We start from the raw sequence: 13,001 nt of genomic DNA on the forward strand, positions 1-13,001 counted from the left end.
AGCAATCTCTAGTCTTTCCCACTTTATTGTTTTCCTCTATTTCTTTACATTGATCACTTAAGGAAGGCTTTCTTATCTTTCCTTGCCTTTTTTTGGAACTCTGCATTCAGATGGGTATATCTTTCCTTTTCTCCTTTGCTTTATGCTTCTCTTCTTTTCTCAGCTATATGTAAGGCTTCCTCAGACAACCTTTTTGCATTTTGCCTTTTTGCACTTCTTTTTCTTCATGATGGTTTTGATCAATGCCTTCTGTACAATGTTACAAACCTCTGTCCATAGTTCTTCAGGCATTCTGTATATCAGATCTAGTCCCTTAAATCTATTTCTCACTTCCACTGTATAATTGTAAGGGATTTGATTTAGGTCATACCTGAACGGTCTAGTGGTTTTTCCTAATTTCTTCCATTTAAGGCTGAATTTGGCAATAAGGAGTTCATGATCTGAGCCACAGTCAGCTGCTGGTCTTATTTTTGCCAACTGTATAGAGCTTTTCCATCTTTGGCTGCAAAGAATATAATCAGGTTGATTTCGGTATTGACCATCTGGTGATGTCCATGTGTAGAGTCATCTTTTGTGTTGTTGGAAGAGGGCATTTGCTATGAGCAGTGCATTCTCTTGGCAAAACTCTGTTAGCCTTTGCCCTGCTTCATTTTATACTCCAAGGTCAAACTTGCCTGTTACTCCAGTTATCTCTTGACTTCCTAGTTTGGCATTCCAGTCCCCTATGATGAAAAGGACATCTTTTGGGGTGTTAGTTCTAGAAGGTCTTGTAGGTCTTCATAGAACTGTTCAACTTCAGCTTCTTTGGCATTAGTGGTTGGGTCCTAGACTTGGATTGCTGTGACACTGAATGGTTTGCCTTGGAAACAAAAAAGAGATTACTGTTGTTTTTGAGATTGCACCCACGTATTGCATTTCTGACTCTTTTTTCTTTTTTTACCTATGAGGGCCACTCCATTTCTTCTAAAGGATTCTTGCCCACTGTAGTAGATATAATGGTCATCTGAATTAAATTTGCCCATTCTAGTCCATTTTAGTTCACTGATTCTTAAAACATCGATGTTCACTCTTGCCATCTCCTGTTTGACCACTTCCAATTTACCTTGATCATGGACCTAACATTCCAGGTTCCTATGCAATACTGTTCTTTACAGCCTCAAATTTTACTCCCATTACCAGTCATATCCACAACTGGGTGTCGTTTTTGCTTTGGCTCAGCCTCTTCATTCTTTTTGGGGCTATTCCTCCATTCTTTTTCTCTATTTCTCCATTCTTCTCAATGGTATATTGGGAACCTATTGGCCTGGGGAGTTTATCTTTCAGTGTCATATCTTTTGGTCTTCTCATACTGTTCATCGGGTTCTCAAGGCAAGAGTACTGAAGTGGTTTGCCATTGCCTTCTCCAGTGGACCACGTTTTGTCAGAACTATCTACCATGATCTTAGGTGACCCTATACAGCATGGCTCATAGCTGCATTGAGTTAGACAAGGCTGTGATTCATGTGATCGGTTTGGTTAGTTTTCTGTAATTAAGGTTTTCATTCTGTCTTCCGTCTGATGGATAAGGATAAGAGGCTTGTGGAAGCTTCCTGATGGGAGGGACTGACTATGGGGGAATCTGGGTCTTGCTCTGATAGGCAGGGCTACACTCAGTAAATCTTTGATCCAAGTTTCTGTTCATGGTTGGGGCTGTGTTCTCTCCCTGTAGTTTGGCTAAACTATTCTAGGGGTAATGGTGGTAATGATGACCTCCTTCAAAAGGACTTATGCTAGCATGCCAGGGGCTCACAGGCACTGTCAGTTCCAATACACAGTCAAAAGACCAAGGAGTGGGCGGTGGCCCAATTCCTGGAAATCTCTACCCCTTTCCAAAATTAGTTGGAATAATCCTCCCACTCATTAGCATGTGAAATTACCCAGCCTATAAAAACTAACCATGCCACATTTCCCGGCCACACTTGCCCTCTGTGACAGTTCACACTCTGTAGAATGTGCTTCTCTCTGAATCTGAATAAATCCATTTCTTACATATCACTTTGTCTCTCACTGAATTCTTTCTGGGAAAAGACATCAAGAACCTGAGCCTCATTAGGCCCTAAAACCAGGTACTGTGGGTTTTGGCTGGGTTCAAGTCCCAGCCACATGGGTTGAAGTCCCAAGCAGGGTTTTGGTTGGGTGCGAGGCCCAGCCATGTGGGCTCAAGTTCTAAGCAGGGTTTTGGCTGGGTTCAAGTGCCTAACTGGGTGTAGCTGGGTTCAAGTCCCAATCTGAGGTAAACAGTTTCACATGGACTAAAGATTCACCTTGTTGAGGTTTCTTCCCAACTTGGTCTATAAATCTATAGATTTATAGATTCCACCCATCTTTATCTATAAATTCAATGTAATACCAATCAAAATCCCAGCAAGCTGTCTATGGAGACTGAGATACTGATTCTAAAATTTCAAGGATTATTATAAAGCTATAGTAATCAAGACAGTGTGGTATTGGCAAAAGAATAGACACAGGTCTTGGGAACAGAAGAGCACAGAAATAGACCCATAGAAATAAAGTCAACTGATCTTTGAAAAAGAAGCAAAAGTAATTTTTCCAACAAATGGTGCTGGAACAACTAGACATTGATATGCAAAAACAAAAAATATTCAAGGCACTAACTTTATAAAATCACTGCAGGTGGTGATTGCAGCCATGAAATTAAAAGACACTTACTCCTTGGAAGGAAAGTTATGACCAACCTAGATAGCATATTGAAAAGCAGAGACATTACTTTGCCAACAAAGGTCCGTCTAGTCAAGGCTATGGTTTTTCCTGTGGTCATGTATGGATGTGAGAGTTGGACTCTGAAGAAAGCTGAGCATCAAAGAATTGATGCTTTTGAACTGTGGTGCTGGAGAAGACCCTTGAGAGTTCCTTGGGCTGCAAGAAGATCCAACCAGTCCATCCTAAAGGAGATCAGTCCTGGGTGTTCGTTGGAAGGACTGATGCTGAAGCTGAAACTCCAATACTCTGGCCACCTCATGTGAAGAGTTGACTCATTGGAAAAGACCCTGATGCTGGGAGGGATAGGGGGCAGGAGGAGAAGGGGACAACAGAGGATGAGATGGCTGGATGGCATCACCGACTCAAGGGACATGAGTCTGGGTGAACTCCGGGAGTTGGTGATGGACAGGGAGGCCTGGCGTGCCGTGATTCATGGAGTCACAAAGAGTCGGACATGACTGAGTGACTGAACTGAACTGAACTTTATACCCAAAATCAATCGTAGACCAAAGTGTATTGTAACACTATAAAACTTCTAGAAGGTAACATAGGAGAAAATCTAGGTGGCTTGGGTTTGGCAATGAGAAATAAGACCAAAAGGGCAATCAATGAAAGAAACAGTTGATAGGTTGTATTTTATTAAAGGTAAAAACTTCTGCTCTGTGAAAGAAACTTTTAAAACAATGAAAAGATAAGTCAAAGTCATTGGAGAAAATACTTGCAAATCACATATCTGATAAAAGACTTGTACCTAAAATATACAAAGAACTCTTAGAACTCAATAGCAACAAAAATAATCTAATTAAAACATGGGCAAAAGAACTGAACAAAGACCATGCCAAAGAAGATTCATAGATGGCAAATAAACAAATGAAAGGGTGCTCAAAATCATTTGTTATTAGAGTACTGGAAATTAAAAGAACAATGAAATTCTACTATATGTAGTACAATGGCTAAAAAAAATTTTTTAATCTTTTTTAAATGGACATTACCAACTGCTGGTGAAAATGCAGGGGAAGGGGAATTCTCACTCACAACTAGTGGGAATGCCAAATGGTACAGCCATGTCTAAAGACAGTTTGACAGTTTTTGACAGAAGTGAACATATTCTCACCACACATTATGGGTTGAACTGTGTCTGCTCACCAAAAGATAGATTGAAGTCCTACCCAATCAGTATTTCAGGACATGACCTTTTTTGGATAAAGGGTTGTGCAGATGTAATTAGTGAAGAGAATGTCATATCACAGTAGGGTAAGCCATTAATCCAATCTGACTAACGTTCTTTCAAGAGGATTAGAGACAGACAGAAGGGGAGAATGCCTCATGAAAAGGGAGGTAGGGATTGAAGTGACACATCTACAACCCCAGAAATGCCAAAGCCTGCCGACCTACACCTGAAGCCAGGAGAAAGGCTTCAAAGAGATTTTCCTCAGAACCCTCGGAAAAAAAAACAAACTTCCTGACACCTTGATTTCAGACTTCCAGCCTCTAGAACTGAGAGAGGATAAATTTCTATTGTTTTAAGCCACCAAGTTTGTGGTACTTTCTCATGGCACCCCTAGGAAACTAACACACCATATAATCTAGCAATTGCACTCCTAGATAGTTACTCAATTGATTATATCCACACAAACACTTACATAACTGTCAAAACTGGATACAACAAATACATCCCTTCATCTTGGTGAATGGAAAAACAAACCGTGGCACATCCATATCATGAAATTTTATTCAGTGATAAAAAAAAGCTATCAAGCCACAAAAAGACATGGTTGACACTTAAATGCATAAGGCTAAGTGAAAAAAATCAGTCTGAAAAATCTATAAACTGTATGCTGCCAATCGTATGACATTCTGGAAAAGGCAAAGTGACAGCATCATTAAACATATCTTTGGTTGTTGGGGGTTTTGGTCTGAATGGAATTAAGTAAGTGAAGCATAGGGGATTATTTAGAGCAGTAAAATTATTCTGTATTATACTGTAATGGTGCCTAAAAGACATTAAGTACTTGTGAAAATCCATAGAACATTATAATACATTACAAAAAGTAAACTTTGATATATATACAAAATTTGAAAATAATTTAGGAGGTGAGAAGATCTCATGATGCAATGTAATGTGTGATACAATAATTGGACTGTATTATAAGTGTATGAAACAACTTCACTGGATCACAAAGAGAAATAATTCTGAAAATGAATGGAACCTATAAAAATAAAGGTAAAAGGAACTGTACAGAAGCACTGAACTCTAGTTAATAATTTTCTTTCCTGTGAGGGTACAGGTTAATAATACTGAAACCACCATGCCTGTATACTAGAAATACATAATTAATTAAAGAGATATCAGACGGTGGAAGCTAAGATTCTCACTGATGGAATGGGAAGTTACAGTTAAGCAAGGGGAAAAGATAGAATGATCCATATGGTAAAGGATTAGAGCTGGAGAAATCAAGAATTCATGTTTAGCTTAAATACAGATAACAGCTGGTTGCATTGATAAATATCTATAAATATGTACATACACACACATGACTCAGAGGTTAAAGCATCTGCCTGCAATGCGGGAGACTCGGGTTCGATCCCTGGGTCTGGAAGATCCCCTGGAGAAGGAAATGGCAACCCACTCCAGTATTCTTGCCTGGAGAATCCCGTGGAGGGAGGAACCTGGTGGGCTACAGTCCACAGGGTTGCAAAGAGTCGGAAACGACTGAGTGACTTCACTTTCACTTCTGTCAGCTGAGAGGATCTAGAAGAAATGACACCTCAGTAAAAATGAGTACACCTACCACCTAGATCTGATTTCAGTATCTTTCTCCAATAAGAAGAACCAGGATTTCCTGGAGAAACGGCTGATTCAAGGACTGTGGTAGGAAATATACAAGAGAACTCTGGAGCATCTTATAGTGCCAGAAAGTAAGAAAATACTGGAAAAAAAAAAACAAAGAAAACACAAAACCCCAAACAGAACAACCTATAGAGAAGCGGGCACGTCATGGAACACAGGAGTGAATTAAAAGACCTCCCAACGGCCAAAGCTGGAACCATTTGTGTAACACAATTTAAAAGTACTGATAATAACCCAAAATATAAGATGAATGTCCATGAGTCCTACCTATATAAATACACAGTAAAGTAAGTGAGTGAACAAATGAATTCCAAATAATTTATGTATTTGTTGTTGTTTAGTAGCTCAGTTATGTCCTACTCTTTTTGTGACCTAGATTGCCAGGTTCCTCTGTCCATGGAATATTCCAGGCAAGAATACTGGAGTTACTAGAGTGGTTTGCCATTTCCTTCTCCAGGGGATCTTCCTGGATTTTCTCCAGGGATTGAACCTGCGTCTCCTGTATTGGCCGGCAGATTCCTTACCACTGAGCCACCAGGATAGCCCAATTTATATATTTACTCTGCCTTTAAGGAAGTAGAACATAAATCCCCATTCCTTAAGTATGGGCTACATACAGTTATTTTCTTTTAAAAAACACAGTATGGGAAGGAACAACAACAATAAACCCAGTAATTTTACAGGGTAAAACCCTGACAAACATTACATCAAGCCAGGTAATCAAGGTTAACATCAATAGTGATAAGTTAAATTGATATTATGTACCCTTGCTATTACATGGTGACAATGGGACTTTACCTCTGTGGTCTTTTTGTCAAAACACATTACCCCAGTCTGATCATGAGAAAACCATCAGACAACATATCCCAATTAAGAGACATTTTACCAAATACTAAACCATTAATTCTCAAGACTGTAAAGGTCTTCAAAAACAAGGGAAGTCTGAGAAACTCACAACCAGGAGAAGCTATTGGTTAGTCATGTGGATGTGAGAGTTGGACCATAAAGAAGGCTGTGTACTGAAGAATTGATGTTTAGAACTGTGGTGCTGGAAAAGACTCTTGAGGTCCCTTGGACTGCAAAGAGATCAAACCAGTCAATCCTAAAGGAAATCAACCCTGAACATTCATTGGAAGGACTGATGCTGAAGCTGAAGCTCCAATACTCTGGTCACCTGTGCGAAGAGCCAACTCATTAGAAAAGACCCTGATGCTGGGGAAGATTGACGGCAAGAGTTAAAGGGGACAACAGAGGACAAGATGGTTGGATGGCATCACCAACTCAATCGACATGAGCTTGAGCAAGCTCTGGGAGATGGTGAAGGACAGGGAAGCCTGATGTGCTGCAATCCATGGGGTCACAGAGTTGAACATGACTGAGCGACTGAACAACAACAACCTGTCTATTTAAAACACATAATGGAGTTATATGTTATAAAACATGGATGGACTCCTGCAAAAGAAAAAGGACATCAGTAAAAACCACAGGATGTCTAAATAAAGTATGGTTTTCAGTTAACAGTACTAATATATGAATATTGGTTCATTAATTGAGACACATTACTATTAGTATAGTAAAGTAACTAATACTGGGGGACTAGCTTTGGGGCGTAAAAGAGTTCTCTGTACTATCTTCACAATAACTGTATAAAACTAAAAGTGTTACTGAACTTTCCTGGTGGGACAGACAGTGGATAACAATCTACCTGCCATCGGAGGGGTCACAGGTTCTATCCTGGTCCAGGAAGATTCCACATGCCACAGAGCAACTAAAGCCCGTTCACCACAACTACTGAGCCCATGCTCTAGAACCCATGAGCCACAACTACTAAAGCCCCCGTGCCCTGGAGCCTGCACCCCACAAATACAGAGTCAACCTGCTGCAATTACTGAAGCTCAATGCCTAGCGCCTATGCTCCACAACAAGAGAAACCCGCACAATGAGAAGCCCATGCACTGCAACAAAGAGTAGCCCCTGCTCTCCACAACTAGAGAAAGGCTGCGAGCAGCAACGAAGACCCAGTGCAACCAAAAAAATTAAAAAAAGACTATTCTAAAATGTAAAAGTTATTTTTAAGAAAGGACATTCAAAAAATAGTAAAGCTGGCCTTAGAAATGAGGAACAAGCAGGCAAATGATACCATTTTAGAGAACAGTCTCAACAGCACAAATGCTGTCACTTATCGTTCAGTTTCATCCATTTGAGCACTGTATCTTACAGAGTCTTCTGTATTTAAGAATCCTTTCAAAACAGAAAGTCTGGTGCCTGCAGACTTTGTACAGAACAGCAATAATGGACTTGGGAGCTGGATTATTTCAGATTCGATACCAGCTCCTAGCATGTGTTAACATACCTGTACTTCAGCTTTCTCATCTAAAAAATGATGGTGGTAGTAATAATCATAACATTCTATTGGGTTGTCCAGAGGTGAAATAAATGAATACATCTAAATCAGTAGAACAGAATCTGGCACATATGTGTTAATTAAGTATTAAGATTTTAATCAGTCTATTCACTCAACAAAAATGGACCACCACGCCAAAGGGGTTATGTTTCTGCTTATCAGAAACAGTAAAATCTCAGAGAGGATTCAATTCCACCAGGGTCTCGTAAAGGGAAAGAAGGATTTGTAGAAGCAAATGGAATAAAAACTATCATCTCAGCTCACTTTGTCAAACCAAGGTCGGCTTATGTAAAAGGAAAACTAAAATTCTTCACGTTTGGTTTAATGTTTTAGTCCTCAAACCTAAAATGTTGGCAGAGTCTATATCACAGTATCAATTTTAAGGTATTCTGCTCAGAAATAATCTTCTAAAGGGGGTTCTTTGGTGTTTTGAGACACCTACAGATTTCTGCCTGCAGAGAAAATCACAAGGCTTTTCAAACTTCAGCCTCCAGAAAAACTTCTGCAAGCATTCAACAGTTTCCACAGCCTTTCCCCTCCAAACTTCTCTTCCAGAGAAGCACCTTGACAAAAAAAAAAAAAAAAAGATTATCCATAATGATAAGTCTCTGGTCTCTGTTCCAAATATTTATCTATTAATCCCAAAATAGTCACAAAGTAAGCCAAGCCAAGTGGCTTAGCTTTGACAAACGGTTTCCTTTTCTTCTGAAAAAGGAAGGAAAGCAATACTTTATTTGGTATACCATCCCTCTGCCTCCAAATGTTTTCTCAAGTAACAGGAAGGAAACTTAGGGAAAAGTGTAGGGGGAGACGACTAAAGTAGAGTACTAACAAAAATATTACAAACGAGGAAAGTAGGAATTTTCTGACTCTGATAATAGATTCAATACACAGAGAAGACAGATCCATGTCCTGACAACATTTTGTCCATAGCTGCGAAATTATTAAGCTATTCATCTAAACCCAGGATGTTAATCTCATTTTCTTAAGTAAAAACAAACATCACAAAAATTTGTAAACACTAAGCTTCTACAAAAAATAATTGCCTTTAAATCCCTGAAAATAAGGTATTAAGTGTGTAGGTTTAATATTTTGCTCATGTGTATCCACTTAAATTACCTGGTATATGTTAATGTGAAGTTATTTTTCACATTTAAAATCTTTCTGTGAATAAACATTTTCAACAGAACAAAAACACAGTGGTTAAAAAACTATTAAGAAACAGCAAAGGTAATAGTGCAAGAGCCTGACTACAGACTGTGGCCCAAAATTCCATTATTAAGGGAACAGTACTTCAAAAGAGTTTCTGTATGTTTACTGTATAGCTCTTGAGACAACACTTAACTACGGTAAACCAAGAAAGGGAAACAGGAATTAAAAGAGCTTAAGCTAAGTCTGCAAAGTTAATTTTATTAAAAGTTGAATCTTTGTTGGTTATCTGAAACATAGTTTTATAATAAATACTCAAAGATCACACAATTAGACAAACAAATAAGTCACCATTCCAATTTTATACGTAATAGAGAGATTATATAATTCCACAAAGATTTGATACATTAGAAAAGACATTAGTAGAAAGATAGAAGAAGAGGATGCAGTTATACCAGTGAAGGAAGTCATTTGCTTCTAAAGCTAGGGAGGAAAGATTACAGCAGACAGTTAAATTATACAAGACTCCAAGTAGGTATTCAAGCATTTAAAAAAAAAAAAAAGAGGTTAATAATACAGATGTAAAATTGTTCTCCTAAAGCTCTATCTATTGATAAGTCAAAAATTCATTCATATCAAAATATATTTTTTAAATTTAAAATCAAAATTATAAGCTGCATTTCCTTCTCTGACTTCACTACTGTTTTGTGATAAGAGCAAGAGAAGGAGAACAGTATTAGAAAATAAAATGAAGGTCAAACCAGAGTTCATATAATTTACATATATACAAGTTCTTTCTATTTCAAGACTTTTAATTTACTCACTTTCATCCATATTAGCTCAATAAGACTCCACAGAAATGGCATTTCAATTCAATCAAAACACAGAGGATGTTATTATATTTTGAGCTGTGATCTTAGAATTTAATTTACAACACTATGCTATTTCTGTGACTACTTTTTGTACTTATATGTTAAACTGAGGATTTTTCCTTAATTAACCTTATTGATAGGGGATTCAACATAATGAACTTTGGAAAGTCAAATAAGTGTAAAAACTAAGAGTCTTTAAAATGCTGGTGAAAAGGGAGGAGATATGAGGGACACAAAAGGGGAATCTTCTTTTAAGTACTGAAATATTAAATGGTTCTTTTAAATTTATTAAATTAAAAAATAATAGTTTCAAAAGATTACCACAAATCCTTCAACATGTGACAAGTGTAACTGTAAATAATAGGTGATGAAAAGTGAAGAGTATAATGAAAAACTCTTGTTGGCTAAAGCATTCATCGTGAACTCATCGTGCACCATCCTTAGTCTAATGTTAACTGAGAAAACAGGGAAATATAAATGCTAAGCAGAGTTCAGGTGCTAATCAAATGTTTATTTCAATCCATGAATGATTCTGCACATTTAAGGCATATTCAAACCACTATAACACCAAATTGAGGAACAAGGTAGCAATGTCATAGCCAGTAAAATGTTCCCCATGAATCACTTGAGGAGATTACCAAATAATACTGCATGTTATATTGACTGTGAACATAAAACTGGTCTGTTTAAAAAATAATTTATACATACATCAATACATGCAGCACCGATTTATACGTTATATAAAATGGTTATACCTAGTTTTGAGGTTTTGAAGTATGAATTTATACTATTTGGTGAAAACATATTCAGGGACTAAAAACCTAAGCCTCTTTTAGTAATTTTGGACTCTCAAATCTATAAATTTATGTAGATTCTTTCGGAATTCATCTTGTTCCAAAATAGACATTTCTACTTTTTTTCCAAATGTCCATGTCCTGTCTCTTTAATTACACCATTGAACTTTTTCACAGGCAATGACTATGTTTCTAACTGTAACATTTAGTCTAAACAAATGTCTATAAAGAGTTCAAACTAAAAACTTCAGTAATTATAAGTCAGCATGAACCAAGAAGCCGTATATCAACCTTCTGCTTGGCATTCATTTGCATGTTATACTCTTATTTACTTTTTTCCTAGAGATACACCATTGGTGAGTCTACATGTAAATTAAATTAAAAAATAGCTAATTGGGAGAATTTTTTATGGTCTCACATATCTTTTTAAAAAATTCAGTATCCATTTTCTTCATCTCTGACATATTTTTAAATGTATATGTTTTGCTATTATCATTAAAGATATCATGAAAACATGTTTCAAAATGATATAAAAAATCAGAACTTTATTGACTTAAATTTACTTAGAATGCATGCAGAGTACTGCAGCTTATTTAGCAAGAGCTTCCCTTTCAGTGGAAAAATCTGAATATGAGTATATACAAGTACATGCCACTCAAAGGTATCAAATTGATTAGTGACAATAAAACACCATTTGAATAGTACATTTCACACTTATACAAAACAATTAAAAATAATCTTTAGAGCAAAATCTTAAAAGTCCAGGTTCTAAGAAAGCAGCATTTTGACAAGTAAAGAAGAGTTCAGCTTTGTTTGGGGTTGCATTCATTCTTCTGAGGCCACAAATACAGAATTTTTGGATCACTAATGTTAATACTAACATGTTCCAAATGCATGCCCTGCATGCATGCACACACAAACACACACGCACATTCTCTTTCCCATTCTTATTCTCTCTGCTGCTGCCCTGCCACCCTCCTCCAAGCCCTCCCTTTCTCCTCTCCATATGCAGATGCACAGTCACATGAGAGAGAGTACAGGGTAAATAGCAGACAATAAAAACTGGCTGGGGAACTTTATAAACTACATAAAAATCATGAAAACACTTACTTCATCAGCCACCATACACCTGGAAAAAAATAAAAATAAAACCAAATTAATGTCTTAATTACCAAAGTCAACCATTTAAAAAGTTTTGATTAAGCGTTGTTAAGTAGCTTGCCACAAAACAGTTTACACATTATAGCACTAAGCCAGAGAGAGGTGTTTATAAGTGTGCATAAGAATAAGGGCCTTTCCTGACTTACAAGACTCTCCAGCTGCCAACGGCATATGGTTATGTGGGACTGTTAGTTTCAGATACGCTGTTTCCCAATGCCCACCCATGACGATAGCTACAATGACCCTTCGAAAACGTGAGCAAAACAGCAAGTGATTGTACCAATGACTTCCCTCCTTACCAGTAAGTAAGGTTTACTGGTCTCCCCTAGAGATTAGACAGATGCTGTATTAAAGTGCATTAACATGTTTTACAAAAAATTATATTAATATATGCTATATTATACATGCTAGGCCACTTTCAAGCTGAATTTTGTATTCTACTATTATTTCACTAAATTTTCTCCTCCCTATTCTTTCTTATTAACCTACAGAAGTAAATTCTATCCACTGGAAATTGAGGAGAGGGGCATAAACTAAGGTCATAATTAGAAGAAAAAAGCAAAGAACAAAACAAAGGCTAGCAGATACGGTCCAGATCACGAGGGGTCCTTTAGAGACAGTGAGTACATCATAAGGGGAAAAACCAATCTCTTAACCAAGGTGATATCCAGGAAATTTGGAAAAAAAGAAAAACTGGAATATTATAAAAATCAGAAAGGAAAAAGTCCCTATTTGCATTTTTCTCATTCCTTTAATCCCAACGGCCTTGACATTATACTATATTACATGCTTTCTTTTAACATAAAACACAAATTAAGAATTTGGTAATAAATACATTATTAAGAAATAACCTACAGGTAAAATGGAATTTTGTTCTTAAAATGAAAAAAAGATGGTAGGTTATATATTAAGTTTTTATGGGAAAATAAAATATAAATAGTCTAACTGAAATTTAAAACATATGCAAGAGTAACAAGTTTATTACATTTTTTCCAAACAGGCTGGAAAAG

At 37.1% G+C, this 13,001-nt stretch overlaps 1 protein-coding gene across 4 annotated transcripts in view; it reads right to left on the bottom strand.

Annotated features, from left to right (window-relative positions):
- ZRANB3 (zinc finger RANBP2-type containing 3) overlaps window positions 1-13,001 on the bottom strand; it is a 301,075-nt gene that overhangs the window by 172,475 nt on the left and 115,599 nt on the right. For all 4 annotated transcript variants that reach the window (XM_070389710.1, XM_070389696.1, XM_070389716.1 and 1 more), the window contains one exon: window positions 11,941-11,959. In XM_070389710.1, the coding sequence (XP_070245811.1) occupies window positions 11,941-11,959 (19 nt within the window). The remainder of the gene's footprint in view (window positions 1-11,940; window positions 11,960-13,001) is intronic.

Source organism: Bos mutus, chromosome 2 (assembly GCF_027580195.1).
Source record: "Bos mutus isolate GX-2022 chromosome 2, NWIPB_WYAK_1.1, whole genome shotgun sequence".
NCBI lineage: Eukaryota > Metazoa > Chordata > Mammalia > Artiodactyla > Bovidae > Bos > Bos mutus.